Below are 16,416 nucleotides of genomic sequence, written 5' to 3' on the forward strand. Positions count from 1 at the left end.
AATGACGATGAATAATTTATCCCTATCGATTGATACTTTTTCTTCCTCTTTTTTTCTTCGTATTTTCCGTCTTGTATCTTAAGGCCGGTATTCTGTAAGGTGGTGATACCATATCACATGCAACACTCTCCCTTCACCATCTCCTTAACTTGAGCAAGTTTTCCAAACGTTCGCTTCCTCATCCACATGCCAATCTACTGTATATTTATTAATAATTTAGCTTCATAACTTAACACACCAGTTAGTTTTCTTAATAAAATCGTCATCATTAGGATTCACATACAAAACTTGACCCCATTTATTTCCCGCATATACTGGTTGAATCAACGTTGATTCCACGTAATTTCAATTAAGTTGAACCAAGGTGAAATAGGGCCTAGAATTTGAATTGATGTCTGTTCCCAGTGGGATGACTGTTTGGTGATGTCGATTCACATACACACATATCTCCAAAAGGTCCATAGTTTTCAAGCACCCAATGCTTTTCGGGCCTAAATTGTATGGTCTTCTTTTTTGTTTCTGAACTGGTTTAGCAGTTTGGGTTTATAGTCATTTTTACAGGCTCATTTCAAGTTCTCCATAATTTCTCTTCTTTACCTCTTCCTCTTTTTTGTTTATTTATTTTCCCTCTCCATTTCTCCCACCATTGATCCTAGTTGTATTGTTGTCTGTTCCATAGACCTCTCCACCTTCCTGTTTAACATTTGGACAGCCAGCAGGTCCTGTCTTCCACCCCCTGCACTTCTCCCTCACGCCCTCCCTCCCTCCCTCCCTCCCTCCCTCCCTCCCTCCCTCCCTCCCTCCCTCCCTCCCTCCCTCCCTCCCTCCCTCCCTCCCTCCCTCCCTCCCTCCTCTCCTATCCCCCTCTCCTTCTCCTCTTACAAACCCATACCACAGTCCCTCTGTTCTTCCACCCCGAGGCTGACCAGAGTGTCAGAGCTAACCAGAGAGAGGAACAGAGGGAGAGGGGGTAGAAGGATAGAGAGAGGGGGTTCAGTTGGGCATTTTCAGGGGCAACCAAAAAAGAAAGATGAGACAGATGTACAGAGTTTGTTTCATCTGTTGGAAACAGAGAGCGAGAGAGGCTAGACTCGTAGCTCTTTTCATATGTATGTGTATATATATAATATTTTTTTTTTTTTTTTGAGACCCTACACTTTTTCCATCTTTAGACACCACTGGAGACAAAATGTTGCCAGAATGTCAGTCTGTCCACTTTCCATCTCTGGCTGCTACTCTTCACTCTGCTCCCTCTCTGTCCACAGTCTCTCCATTACCAGTCTTTCTTCTGTTCCAAGTCCCCACTCAACCCCAAGTCCCCACTTTACCCCTTTTCCAAGTCCCCATTCTACCCCTGTTCCAAGTCCCCATTCTACCCCAAGTCTCCACTTTACCCAAGGCCCCACTTTACCCCTGTTTCAAGTCTCCATTCTATTCCAAGTCCCCACTTTACCCCTGTTCCAAGTCCCCACTTTACCCCTGTTCCAAGTCTCCATTCTATTCCAAGTCCCCACTTTACCCCTGTTCCAAGTCTCCATTCTATTCCAAGTCCCCACTTTACCCCTGTTCCAAGTCTCCATTCTATTCCAAGTCCCCACTTTACCCCTGTTCCAAGTCCCCACTTTACCCCTGTTCCAAGTCTCCATTCTACCCCAAGTCCCCACTTTACCCCTGTTCCAAGTCTCCATTCTACCCCAAGTCCCCACTTTACCCCTGTTCCAAGTCCCAACTCTACCGCAAGTCCCCACTTTACCCCTGTTCCAAGTCTCCACTTTACCCCTGTTCCAAGTCCCAACTCTACCCCAAGTCCCCACTTTACCCCTGTTCCAAGTCTCCACTTTACCCAAGTCCCCACTTTACCCCTGTTCCAAGTCCCCACTCATCTGTCAGACCTGATTTAGTGAACTGCAGTTCATTACCATATATAATCTGATTCTACGTTTCCATTCACAGAGAAGCTCAATAGTGAACAGGTTCAGGTGTACTATGGGGTTCCAGGACACATGTTATAGGTGTATTAGTGTAACAGTGGAACAATAGTTGCCAGTGTAAAACTGGGACAATATGTCTCACACTCTGCCTTTTTTGTTATTGGTGATTAGAGTAATCCTTCATCTATACTGTTGTATTGGTTGGCCATCAGTTACGGTCTTTTCTTTGGTCCATTATAGGCTCGTCCTCAATGCTACGTGCAAACCTCTTTGTGAGTATCTTTTAGCCTTTGTCTCCATCTTTGGTAAACAATGAAAATTGTATCTTTCAGTCCTGCGATAAATATGTATGTGTGTGTGTATTGATTCAGTTAGTATCCACTGTTTCAACAACGCCTCATTGTGTGTGCTATTATTATCAGTCTCTACCTGTACACTGATGTTGGTATGTGTGAGTAGAGTATATACGTGTGTCTGTGTGTGTATACACTCCATTAGTCTATCAGTGTGCCTCTGTATCTGCCAGTGTGTGTGCATGAGGAGCAGTATTCCCTGTGCTGCTAGTTATAATGTTTCTGGGGGTGATAGGGGGAACTTGAAAGCCCTGTGCTGCCCAAATCAAAACTAACAAGGAAATGATGGGGGCTCCTTTATCTCCTCTCTGGCCTGGGGGGCTGAGGGGTGCGAGAGAGGGAGATCGGGGGTGGGGGGATGGAGGGGTGGGGGCCTGGCTTCCTCTTTGATTTGTAAAAAATTCATTACCTCCGAAATCAAACGGAAAATTACTGTGCCGAAGCATAACACACAGAACAGGAGAGGGAGGAAGAGAGAGAAGACAGTGGACAGGTGGGAAAGGGAAGGGAGGAGTCAACTGTGGAGATAGGCTGGCAGATAGATAGGAGATGGGTGCGTATAGATTTTGAGGAGGTGCATAGGAGGAAAGAGAGGTAGACCTTGTCCGGTACTAAAGCACCCATATTGTGTGTCCTCTGAGAGTACAGACTGGGGTTTAGGAGTCTATGGCAAATGATAAGATGATGTGCTATTAATGGCCCAAATCTCAAGGGAATAGGTAGAGGCATAGATTGTTGCAAACATAGTTGAAATTTGAAATTCAGTGAAGTGCCTGTCAGGTCTCACACATGCTTAAATACTGCTGAAATACTGTACATGTAGCCTCTAAAGGTGTTGAAATAATTCCACAACAATCTCTGGAAAATTGTTTTGAATGTACTGCTTCCCAGAACGCATAGTTGTCTAAGTAAATAATTGAACAGGGAGTATAGGGTTGCTAGTTACAGGTGAAGAGAATTACTTGTGACAGACATAGTTTGCACTCAAGGATGAACAGTAAAGGAGGGACCGTAAAGGAGGGGCAGTAAAGGAGGGGCAGTAAAGGAGGGGCAGTAAAGGAGGGACAGTAAAGGAGGGACCGTAAAGGAGGGACCGTAAAGGAGGGACCGTAAAGGAGGGACCGGTAAAGGAGGGACCGGTAAAGGAGGGACCATAAAGGAGGGACCGTAAAGGAGGGGCAGTAAAGGAGGGGCAGTAAAGGAGGAGCAGTAAAGGAGGAGCAGTAAAGGAGGGACCGTAAAGGAGGGACCAGTAAAGGAGGGACCAGTAAAGGAGGGAGCAGTAAAGGAGGAGCAGTAAACAAGGGACAGTAAAGGAGGGGCAGTAAAGGAGGAGCAGTAAAGGAGGGACAGTAAAGGAGGAGCAGTAAAGGAGGGACAGTAAAGGAGGGACAGTAAAGGAGGAGCAGTAAAGGAGGCGCAGGGAGAACAAGAAAATGAGGAAGAGAGGAAAAAGAAGAAAGGATATATGCAGTCAGACGGTGGATTCTGAGAAAGAAAGAGGTCTGAAAACACAAAGATGAAGAGAGCGGGATGAGCCACAGTCCAAAGACTAAAAAGAGCGAGAGGGTGAGAGTGAGTGAGATGGTGAGAGTGCGAGAGGGTGAGTGAGAGAGAAATGCCTGGAGTTAGTAATAATAATTTATACAAACACACCTCAATAATTCACGTACCATTTCAATGCTGGAGGGAAAATCCACATTTCACAGAGCATAATTAAATAGAGACAGAGAGTGGAAAGAGAGAGAGAAAGAGATGGAGAGACCAGCATTAAATATATTTTTGCAGTGGCATGGTTTCTTTTCCATTTGAGGTTTGTAAAACAACCAAGATGAAACTGTAATATCCAAACTGTATCCAATCTCTTGAACTCCTCTCACTTCACTTTATCCTAACATTGACAGGTGCACATCCTTAGTATTTCCCCATTCACCCCCACAGTTGTCTAATGTGCACAGTAGAATTACAACTCTGTCTTTAGTCATATTCACTCATATTACAGGGTCAGCCATAGTAGGAGCAAAGGAAGGTTAAGTGCCTTGTTCAAGGGCACATCGACAGATTTTTCATCTTGTCAGCTCGGATATTTATAGCCCACTGCTCCAACAAATAGGCTACCTGCCGCCCTATTTCACAGTTTAATTTCTATATTCTGAGATTATTTTCTCAGAAATAAAATGATGTGAATGTTCAGACAGAAAGACTGCTGATCAACAGTTTGCTGGCCAATAAACATGTCTGGATGTATTTATTCTGTACATTCACCTGTTGTGCTTTTCACTAGCCAACCCAATTCCAATTTTTGGGCATTTATTTGGCATATTCGATACAGATCATATTTTAGGTATTAGTAATGTGAAAATATGAAAATACAGCTTTATTTGTTTTTACTTACTTGGCCTTGGTTCTCATTTTAGTTTCTATTTTTGTAATTTTCTACTCATTGTATTACAAATATGAATTATTTTAATGGATTGTAAATTGAATATATCAGTCTTTCATGTTACGTCTTTGTCAATATAGCCGTTATAACCACTAAACCACTAACCATTTTGGAATGAATCACTACTCCCTACTCCCACTTTTTGATCAAAACAGCTTCTATCTATCACCTCATTATCCTGCGCCTTCTTCACGTTTAAAAGAGATGTTTTAATTTCTCATATTCTATACTGTAGGGGTGTCCTCCACATTGCATCAGTTACTGCTCTCTGACCCTGTTAGATCACGCCATAAACACATGATCTACAAAAGCTCTTGATATATACTGTATGTAACGTTGATATAAGGGACTCAAAACCACGGTGTAAAACCATCCCTCGCCCTTTGCCCTGCATGTCATCTCTCACCTCAGACTTGTTTAACTCATCCCTCACTCTCACCTTTCTTTTTCGTTTTCTCCTAAGAAATAAAAGTAATTGGAATTCAATTGGAATTTTTCCTTCTCTCCCTTTGTCTCCCCATCTCTCAGGTGTAGTGGAGGCATGGACTGTAACTGTGTCAGTGATCTGTTGCTCACCCCCCCTGTCCCTGCCCTCTGGACTCCAGGTGAGGCAAGCAGGATTGGGGCACTTTTTTGCGGAAGCCGGGGTACGTGGTTTGGGGAGTTGGGGATTTTATTAGGGTTGTGGAGGAACATTTGATTAGCATTTGGGGGAGGGCAGATACCAGTTATGCACTAAGGGGAGATGTACAAAGTGCTGTACCTGTGCAATGTTTTGTGTTCAATGTTATTATCAGCAGGAATAAAATAGACAACAAAAAACCTTGATGCTAATTTACCAAACTGTCTTTATTTACACTTCAACTAAATGCTTTATTCCTACCGCTTAACCTTTATGTACCTATTTGTAGTAGGTTTACCTGTATTCCCTTGCATACTTTTTCCCTGTGTTACTGCTTAGTATGTCAGGCCTTTGATAGCTAGTGTTTTCTAATGGTCAATATGTATACTCCAACAAGTCTGCATTATAAAGATCATTTTTATATTTGAATAACAAAAAAACTTACCACACACATCAGTGAACAAATAGCGTTTCTAATTTCTTAGGATTCATGTTTCTTTACTTATTCTGCAAGGCAATTAGCCAGAATTTTTGTTCAATTGATGAGCTATTTTATTATATTAGAAGTGTATGGCAGCAGGCAGTTAGAATTCAAGTATTATCAAAATGTAAGTAGCATCCATCAACTTTGAAAGAGAGCAGAAATCTATCTGACCAGCTAGTGGGTCCAAGCTAGAGGCCATTAGTAGTACCACAGAGCAACATTGCTGTAAGCATGCTCTATGATATTAACCACATCATCCCTTAACTGTATCACTCCATCAGTCATCCGGACAGCTAGCCCCTTTGGCCAGCACTCACCATTCACAAACCAATGGGCCTCAATCTCATCCTCCCACTCTCTTGCTCCTCCTCAGGCATTGCCTTCCCAGACTGGGCCTACAAGCCTGAGTCGAGCCCCGGCTCGCGACAGATTCAGCTTTGGCACTTTATCCTGGAGCTGCTGCAGAAGGAGGAGTACCAGAGTGTGATTTCCTGGCAGGGGGAATATGGAGAGTTTGTCATCAAGGACCCTGACGAGGTGGCCAAACTGTGGGGCCTCAGGAAATGCAAACCGCACATGAACTACGATAAGTTGAGCAGGGCGCTAAGGTAGGAACTGTGTGTGTGTGGGTGTGTGCCTGTGCATGTGTGTGTTTTATTAGATATTTTTCAGTATAAGAAGCCAGAAAAAGTAGCAGTATTCATTTGTTGTGGATATAAGTCCTACGTGTCTCATTCATCTTCTCCCTCCATGTCAGTAAAAATGGAAAGAAAAATATGATGTTTTTTCCTTAAATGTCAATACCCTCGATTCCACTTTATTTTCCAATGTCCAAATGGATAAGTTCACTATTAAACCCCTATATAAAAAATTCAATAAGAATTTCGGAATTAATCCCCCATGTAAAATAGCTTAGATTTAGACCTACCGAGAATAAATGAAGTCCTTCTGCCTTCTCAGAAATACTTGGCTCAAAACTCTACGCATTGCTATGTCATTTAAACTATAGCCCTGCTACCTATTCTGCTATAGATCGATCATTCTATTGAATTTACCCCACATCCCACCGCTACTCGTTACTTGCTTATGCAAATCAAATGACAACACACACACACACACACACACACACACACACACTGTTACCCCCCTCCCTGGTTTCCCCTGCCCTCTCGTTAATGGGGGCTGTCGTAGGGGTCTAATTGTTATGAATTGGCTGGGGCCATAATTAGCCTTCTTGATTAGCCTAGCTTAATTGCTCAATTAAGGGCCGCGGCACAATTGCCACACAAAGCAAAAGTGTACAAATCATTGCGAGGGCCCCAACCGTTTGTTGTGGATACATACTGATATGCATTGTATTTGGAAAGTATTCAGACCCCTTCACTTTTTACACATTATTCTAAAATGGATTACATTTTTCCCCCCTCATCAATCTACACAATACCCCATAATGACAAAGCAAAAATAGTTTTGGGGAAATTGTTGCTAACTTATAAAAATAGATAACAGAAATACCTTATTTACATAAGTATTCAGACCCTTTGCAATGAGACAGGATTTTGAGCTCAGGTGCATCCTGTTTCCATTGATCATCCTTGAGATGTTTCTACAACTTGATTGGAATCCACCTGTGGTAAATTTAATTGATTGGACATGACTAGGAAAGGCACACACCTGTTTATATAAGGTCCAACAGTTAACAGTGCATGTCAGAGAAAAAACCAAGCCATGAGTCCAAAGGAGTTGTCCGTAAAGCTCCAGGACAGGATTGTGTCGAGACACAGATCTAGGGAAGGGTACCAAAACATTTATGCAGCATGGAAGGTCCCCAAGAACACAATGGCCTCCATCATTCTTAAATGGAAGACGTTTGGAACCACCAAGACTCTTCCTAGAGCTGGCCGCCCGGCCAAACTGAGCAATCAGGGGAGAAGGGCCTTGGTCAGGGAGGTGACCAAGAACCCAATGGTCACTCTGACAGAGCTCCCTAGTTCCTCTGTGGAGATGGGAGAACCTTCCAGATAGACAATAATCTCTGCAGCACTCCAACAAAAAGGCTTTTATGGTAGAGTGGCCAGACGGAAGCCATTCCTCAATAAAAAGCACATGACAGCCCATTTGGAGTTTGTCAAAGGGCTCCTAAAGGACTCTCAAACCATGAGAATCAAGATTCTCTGGTCTGATGAAACCAAGATGGAACTCTTTGGCCTAAATGCCAAGTCTGGAGGAAACCTGGCACCATCCCTACGGTGAAACATGGTGGTGACAGCATCATGCTGTGGGGATGTTTTTCAGCGGCAGGGACTGGGAGACTAGTCAGGATCGAGGGAAAGATGAACGGAGCAAGGTACAAGGAGATCCTTGATGAAAACCTGCTCCAGAGTGCTCAGGACCTCAGACTGGGGCGAAGGTTCACCTTCCAACAGGACAACAACCCTAGGCACATAGCCAAGACAACGCAGGAGGGGCTTCGGGACAAGTCTCAATGTCCTTGAGTGGCCCAGCCAGAGCCCGGACATGAACCGATCGAACATCTCTGGAGAGACCTGAAAATAGCTGTGCAGTGACCCTCCAGATCCAATCTGACAGAGCTCGAGAGGAGCTGCAGAGAAAAGTGGGAGAAACTCCCCAAATACAGGTGTGCCAAGCTTGTAGTGTCATACCTGAGAAGACTCAAGGCTGTAATCTCTGCCAAAGGTACTTCAACAAAGTACTGAGTAAAGGGTCTGTGATATGTGATAGTAAATGTGATATTTCAGTTTTCAATTTTTTATACATTTGCAAAAAATCAAAACTGTTTTTGCTTTGTCATTATAGGGTATTGTATGTAGGTTGATGAGGAAATAAGGTTGTAACGTACCAAAATGTGGAAAAAGTGAAGGGTTTTGAATACTTTCCGAATGCACTGTATGTATGTATGCCTGTGAAGTTGTTACCTTACATCTGCAGTGTAGCTATACAGGATTTTAACTTTGTCACAGGCCTATTTTAAACAACTTACATGCTTAAAATAGTAAAAGAAAGTCTAAGAATGTATCAGGACAGCCACCAGCTTAATATAATATGTTTATTCTTTATTCAGTTTTGAGAACACCCCCCACCCCGCCTCACCTCTGTACCAACCCTCTCATCTGAACCATATGGCAGTATGTAGTATCTGACAGTGTAGGATTCTGACAGGTACTGTAGCCTGTGACACCTCAGTAGGTGGCACAGGAAACAAGCCATGTACGGTTGGAGTGACTGGCACCTGAGTTTGTTTCCATAGAGACACCACTCACATTGTAGTCCCGCCCTCAAAGAGGCACTTCAGTTGTGAATGATGCCAGAAGCGCTGACAGCAAGAGTTGATGTATATCTATTATGCATATTTCTGTACATATACTGTACATGTAATACATCATATTTCTGTACATATACTGTACATGTAATAAATCAAATGTATTCATCACATGCTTCGTAAACAACAGGTGTGGATAAACAGTGAAATACTTACTTACGGGCCCTTCCCAAATATATTTCATATTTACATAATAATTGCTGTATGTCAACAGTGCACAGCAGGTCAGATCAGGCTCTGGAGGGATGTTGTTTATGTGCTTGTTTTTGGTTTTATTCAGGGACTTATTTAGTCCTGCCTAACGAGGTGTGTGGAGACTTTATCAAATCAAAACATGAATTGATCAGTGAGATGCCAGGGAGAAACAAACCCAGCAGGAGTTCAGCCCTGGAGGACCAGTGTTGTTCCCCCTGCTGTTAAGGGAACACATTACTGTTGACCAGGGCTCTCCAACCCTTCCTGGAGAGCTACCCTGCTGTAGGTTTTTGCTCCAACCCCAGGTGTAACTAACCTGATTAATTTTACCAACCAGCTTATTATTAGAATCAGTTGCGCTAGATTAGGTTTGGAGGGAAAACCTACAGGATGATAGCTCTCCAGGAAGCAGGTTGGAGGGAAAACCTACAGGATGATAGCTCTCCAGGAAGCAGGTTGGAGGGAAAACCTACAGAATGGTAGCTCTCCAGGAAGCAGGTTGGAGGGAAAACCTACAGAATGGTAGCTCTCCAGGAAGCAGGTTGGAGGGAAAACCTACAGAATGGTAGCTCTCCAGGAAGCAGGTTGGAGGGAAAACCTACAGAATGGTAGCTCTCCAGGAAGCAGGTTGGAGGGAAAACCTACAGAATGGTAGCTCTCCAGGAAGCAGGTTGGAGAGCCCTGCTGTGAACCATCCACGAAAACATGGATATTTGTTTCTAACTCTTCCTATTTTTTTCTCTCCTTTCTCCATTCCCTCTTTCCTAATCTCTTCCCGTTCACCTTTCTCTCCATCCTCCCCCACCCAGGTACTACTATAATAAGCGTATTTTGCACAAAACCAAAGGGAAGCGTTTCACCTACAAGTTTAACTTCAGTAAGGTGGTGCTGGTGAACTATCCTCTGCTGGACATGGCCAGCTCCCCCTTCCTGCTCCAGAACCACTTCAATGGGGGCTCCGCCGCGCCCGACTGCAGCCCTCTCACACCCGAGGTACGGAGGGAGTAACGGAGGAAGTGAGGGATGGAGGAACGAATGGAGTTTAGGACAGAGGGAGGGACGGAGAGAAGGGTAATGGATGGAAGAGGGTATGAAGGGAAAATAGAAAGAGAGGATTGTAAGGACAGGAATTACAGGTTTTCCAGAATAGACAGCTACTCCAAGTTATTCCCCACTGTTAACACAATCCATCACATTGTCTAAAGGGAGCTGTCATTTGAACAGTACATGTTTGAATTCACCAAAATGAAGAGACAAGTTGGATAGAAGACCAGCAGATTCCGAGTACCTGAGAACCATCAACGACAAACATTGGGGAAAAAAAGAGAGAAATAAAGGGAGGAAAATGAGAGGGAGAGATGGAAATATGGTTGCCACAACTCCATACTTGATTGTTTATTAATGTTGATTTGATTCAGCGGGTCTAGCTAAAAATCCATTTGGTCTCAGGGAACTGCAGATTGTACTGTACAGACTCCTGCTGTGTATTCATTCTTCAGTTACGGGAGGATCAATTGTATTCCGCGTGTCTTATCATACATCTTTTATTCACTGTTTCTAATAGCAGCAGTCCTGATCATGATAAAATGTTCTTCACTTATTATTTGCCCAGAGACATCTTGAAATTTTTACAGAGATAAATGTTCTTGGAACACCAGCGAGGTTGTATGAATAAAACTGTCCTGTTACAGTTTGTAAAGAAATAATAGATACACGTATTGAAGTAATGGTCTGTGCTCAGGGTGCATATTTCTGATGGATCCATTTAGGTGATGATATATTCAAATGAAACACTAACTGATTCATACTTTCTCATTTGCTTGGATATAGAAATTGCTATGACAATTTTTTTTTTTTTTTACAGATGTTTTACAAATACAAACAAATGGACATTGTGATACTAGTGCAAATAGTATAATATCTTTATTAATTTAATTCATGAAATCTATTTAAAAGGGAATAGAGTTAACTTTAAATGACTAGTAGAGTCTTTGCTTGTCCTGAAAGATAGAAAAAGAGAGTCACAGAGAGAGTGAAGGAGAAACTGGAGAGATGGTTTTAACTTGTCCTTAAAATAAAAGAAGACGTTATCCACCCTTCTCACATTCCCGTCTCGGATGGCCTATCCCTCTGTCATCGATTGAAAATGAAAGAAATAAAAGACAAGTAGATACGTCAGATCAGATCAATGTTCGGTCATTAATGCAGGTTTGGTTAAGCAATCCAGATCATGCAGCTTGGAAGTACAGTCTCGCTTTTCAAACTTGAAGCTGAGGGGTGACAGAAATTATTGATCCCAGCTCTTCTAAAAAAAGAGAAATCCTCCCTCTCTCTCTCTGTCTCCCTCGACTCTGTGTGATTTAACCGTTTCGTTTGTTTGGCTACCTTTCTCTTTCCTGTTTTAAAGCACTTCTACACACACACACACACACACACACACACACACACACACACACACACACACCTCATGGGCACACACACACATACATTCTCCCCTCTCTCTCTCTCTCTCTCTTACCCCACAGCTATTATGTTGTTTAGTCTCTCTCTCCCTTCCATCAAACCTTTCCCTCCTTTGTCCCCGCACACTCTTCCCTCCTCGAAGGGCGCCCAATCCCTCTATCTCTCGTAGTTTAGCCTTTGTGCCCACTTAATCGTTGGCCTCCATTTGACTCTGTACTTCTCCTGGCTTTGAGTCTTTGAGCCTCTGTGTCCTCCTACCTCCTCTCCTCATCTTCTCCTCTGTTCTCCCTTCTCCTCTCCCTCTCAGTCCCCTGGCACTTCCTTTTATCCTGTCCTTGCTGTGACTGTTGGTGTGTTTGCACCACACACTACAGGGTGCCATCTCCATCAAATGACTTACCCTAAATACATTGTGATTTAAAGAGGAGGTTGATCCTAAAGACAAGTCTAGTTTTTCTTTGCTGATTAAATTAATTGCTATTAAATGCTTAAATGACATGCGCAGATTCTAATGTTTTTTGTTCTGTCTCTCTGTCTTCCCTCTTTCTCCCAGGCCCTGCAGTCACTGTTCCCTCGTTTGCCAGAGTCAGGGAGAGGAACCTCCCTGTTTGATCGAGTGGCCACAGCCCCGGGACCAGAGGGAGATAAACTGAGACTGGACACATTCCCCTTCCTCAGCTCAGGTGAGAGAGAGAAGAGGAGAGATAAGAGGAGAGAGGGGTGACAGAGGTAAAAATAAGGTAGAAGATGATTGAGAAAAATGAGAGAGGGAAGGTAAAGAGAGGAGAGAGGGAAGGTAAAGAGAGGAGAGAGGGAAGGTAAAGAGAGGAGAGAGGGAAGGTAAAGAGAGGAGAGGGGGAAGGTAAAGAACAGAGGAGAGAGGGAAGGTAAAGAACAGAGGAGAGAGGGAAGGTAAATAACAGAGGAGAGAGGGAAGGTAAAGAACAGAGGAGAGAGGGAAGGTAAAGAGAGGAGAGAGGGAAGGTAAAGAGAGGAGAGAGGGAAGGTAAAGAGAGGAGAGAGGGAAGGTAAAGAGAGGAGAGAGGGAAGGTAAAGAACAGAGGAGAGAGGGAAGGTAAAGAACAGAGGAGAGAGGGAAGGTAAAGAACAGAGGAGAGAGGGAAGGTAAAGAACAGAGGAGAGAGGGAAGGTAAAGAACAGAGGAGAGAGGGAAGGTAAAGAACAGAGGAGAGAGGGAAGGTAAAGAGAGGAGAGAGGGAAGGTAAAGAGAGGAGAGAGGGAAGGTAAAGAACAGAGGAGAGAGGGAAGGTAAAGAACAGAGGAGAGAGGGAAGGTAAAGAACAGAGGAGAGAGGGAAGGTAAAGAACAGAAGAGAGAGGGAAGGTAAAGAACAGAGGAGAGAGGGAAGGTAAAGAACAGAGGAGAGAGGGAAGGTAAAGAGAGGAGAGAGGGAAGGTAAAGAACAGAGGAGAGAGGGAAGGTAAAGAACAGAGGAGAGAGGGAAGGTAAAGAACAGAGGAGAGAGGGAAGGTAAAGAACAGAGGAGAGAGGGAAGGTAAAGAACAGAGGAGAGAGGGAAGGTAAAGAACAGAGGAGAGAGGGAAGGTAAAGAACAGAGGAGAGAGGGAAGGTAAAGAACAGAGGAGAGAGGGAAGATAAAGAGAGGAGAGAGGGAAGATAAAGAACAGATGAGAGAGGGAAGGTAAAGAACAGAGGAGAGAGGGAAGGTAAAGAACAGAGGAGAGAGGGAAGGTAAAGAGAGGAGAGAGGGAAGGTAAAGAGAGGAGAGAGGGAAGGTAAAGAAGAGAGGAGAGAGGGAAGGTAAAGAAGAGAGGAGAGAGGGAAGGTAAAGAGAGGAGAGAGGGAAGGTAAAGAGAGGAGAGAGGGAAGGTAAAGAGAGGAGAGAGGGAAGGTAAAGAGAGGAGAGGGAAGGTAAAGAGAGGAGAGGGAAGGTAAAGAACAGAGGAGAGAGGGAAGATAAAGAACAGAGGAGAGAGGGAAGGTAAAGAACAGAGGAGAAAGGGAAGGTAAAGAACAGAGGAGAGAGGGAAGGTAAAGAACAGAGGAGAGAGGGAAGGTAAAGAACAGAGGAGAGAGGGAAGGAAGGAAGGAAGGAAGGAAGGAAGGAAGGAAGGTGGAGAACTGATGGAAAGTGGAGCCTGAGAATGATAGAGGAAATGAGGAGAGCATAGGAGAGAAGGAACAAGATCAAATCCATGTTCACTGCAGTACTTTACACAGCAGAGATCTGTCCCTTTACTGCCTCCAATTCATACTCTCCTTCAGGTGAGAGGAAGGGTTAGATGGGAGTGATCTACAGTATAAATAATTGTATTATTACGAGGCAGATGCTCAATTAAGGTTTTTAGAATTAATGTCAGTGTAATAATTTGCATTTTCCCTTTATATAATCTTTCAGTTTGTATGTGTGTGTTTTATGTGTGTGCATTTGTGTGTGGGTGAGCATGCAGGCATATGTGTGTGTGTTTGTGCGTGTGTGTGTACAGATGCCTTTGCCTGTCTGGATACTCCATGTGTGTGTTTCAGCCCTGCTACTGCATCGGAATGTGTGCTCTTACAGCACAGTGAGTGTGTGTGAGTTAGTGTGTGTTCACTGTGAACACACTCCCCTTCACATCACAACCTGGCCCCCCTGTTTTGTTTGTCCTCAGGTCCTATTCCCCCCACCTTCCCTCCTCACCCACCTCTCCCTCCCATGTGTCCCCCCTGTCCTAATCCCATCCCAGGCAGGAAAGCCCTAATTGAGGGTGCAGGCTTCAGTTTGTGGCCTGTGGGCGCCCATTACTGTGTTTTCATAAGCAAGTGAGGCCTGCGTGCCTGATTCAATATTAATTTGTCTGCCAGCTACTGCTGGCCCAGCACACAGAGACTCAAGCACTGTCAAATTAGCCCTCCATAGCAAATAACAGAGAGAGAGAGCAGGAGGACGAGAGAGAGAGAGCGGGAGGACGAGAGAGAGAGAGCAGGAGGACGAGAGAGAGAGAGCGGGAGGACGAGAGAGAGAGAGCGGGAGGACGAGAGAGAGAGAGAGCGGGAGGACGAGAGAGAGAGAGAGCGGGAGGACGAGAGAGAGAGCGGGAGGACGAGAGAGAGAGCGGGAGGACGAGAGAGAGAGCGGGAGGACGAGAGAGAGAGCGGGAGGACGAGAGAGAGAGAGAGAGCGGGAGGACGAGAGAGAGAGAGCGGGAGGACGAGAGAGAGAGAGCGGGAGGACGAGAGAGAGAGCGGGAGGACGAGAGAGAGAGAGAGCGGGAGGACGAGAGAGAGAGCGGGAGGAAGAGAGAGAGAGAGAGAGCGGGAAAAAGAGAGAGAGAGAGCGGGAGGAGGAGAGAGAGAGAGAGAGAGAGAGCGGGAGGAGGAGAGAGAGAGAGAGAGAGAGAGAGAGAGCGGGAGGAGGAGAGAGAGAGAGAGAGAGAGCGGGAGGAGGAGAGAGAGAGAGAGAGAGCGGGAGGAAGAGAGAGAGAGAGAGCGGGAGGAAGAGAGAGAGAGAGCGGGAGGAAGAGGGAGAGAGAGAGCGGGAGGAGGAGAGAGAGAGAGAGCAGGAGGAAGAGAGAGAGAGAGAGCGGGAGGAAGAGAGAGAGAGAGAGAGCGGGAGGAAGAGAGAGAGAGAGAGCGGGAGGAAGAGAGAGAGAGAGAGATGGAGCGGGAGGAAGAGAGAGAGAGAGAGATGGAGCGGGAGGAGGAGAGAGAGAGAGCGGGAGGAAGCGAGAGAGAGAGCGGGAGGAAGAGAGAGAGAGAGAGAGCGGGAGAAGGAGAGAGAGAGAGAGAGAGAGAGCGGGAGAGAGAGAGAGAGCGGGAGAAGGAGAGAGAGAGAGAGAGAGAGAGCGGGAGAGAGAGAGAGAGCGGGAGAGAGAGAGAGAGAGAGCGGGAGAGAGGGAGAGAGCGGGAGAGAGAGAGAGAGAGCGGGAGAGAGAGAGAGAGCGGGAGAGAGAGAGAGAGCGGGAGGAGGAGAGAGAGAGAGCGGGAGAGAGAGAGAGAGCGGGAGGAGGAGAGAGAGAGAGCGGGAGGAAGAGAGAGAGAGAGCGGGAGGGAGAGAGAGAGAGAGAGAGAGCGGGAGGAAGAGAGAGAGAGAGAGAGAGAGCGGGAGGAATAGAGAGAGGGGGAGGAAGAGAGAGAGGGGGAGGAAGAGAGAGGGGGAGGAAGAGAGAGGTAGAGGTAGAGAGAGGTAGAGAGAGAGAGAGGTAGAGAGAGAGAGAGGTAGAGAGAGAGAGAGGTAGAGAGAGAGAGGGGTAGAGGTAGAGAGGTGTAGAGAGAGAGGTGTAGAGGTAGAGGTAGAGAGGTAGAGAGGTAGAGAGGTAGAGAGGTAGAGAGGTAGAGAGGTAGAGAGGTAGAGAGGTAGAGAGGTAGAGAGAGAGAGGGGTAGAGAAAGAGAGGTGTAGAGAGAGAGATAGAGAGAGAGATAGAGAGAGGGGTAGAGAGGTAGAGGGGTAGAGAGGTAGAGAGGTAGAGAGGTAGAGGTGTAGAGGTGTAGAGGTGTAGAGGTGTAGAGGTGTAGAGGTGTAGAGGTGTAGAGGTGTAGAGGTGTAGAGGTGTAGAGAGGTAGAGAGAGAGGGGTAGAGGTAGAGAGGTAGAGGTAGAGAGGTAGAGGTAGAGAGGTAGAGGT

At 45.3% G+C, this 16,416-nt stretch overlaps 1 protein-coding gene across 1 annotated transcript in view; it reads left to right on the forward strand.

The window, feature by feature from the left end:
- Nucleotides 1-16,416, forward strand: part of LOC139405784 (ETS domain-containing transcription factor ERF-like) — a 47,425-nt gene that overhangs the window by 25,940 nt on the left and 5,069 nt on the right. The window contains exons 2-5 of the mRNA XM_071148207.1: nt 5,256-5,374; nt 6,207-6,441; nt 10,178-10,361; nt 12,385-12,514. Coding sequence (XP_071004308.1) covers nt 5,269-5,374; nt 6,207-6,441; nt 10,178-10,361; nt 12,385-12,514 — 655 coding nt within the window. The 5' untranslated portion in view covers nt 5,256-5,268. The remainder of the gene's footprint in view (nt 1-5,255; nt 5,375-6,206; nt 6,442-10,177; nt 10,362-12,384; nt 12,515-16,416) is intronic.

Source organism: Oncorhynchus clarkii, chromosome 3, assembly GCF_045791955.1.
Source record: "Oncorhynchus clarkii lewisi isolate Uvic-CL-2024 chromosome 3, UVic_Ocla_1.0, whole genome shotgun sequence".
Lineage (NCBI taxonomy): Eukaryota > Metazoa > Chordata > Actinopteri > Salmoniformes > Salmonidae > Oncorhynchus > Oncorhynchus clarkii.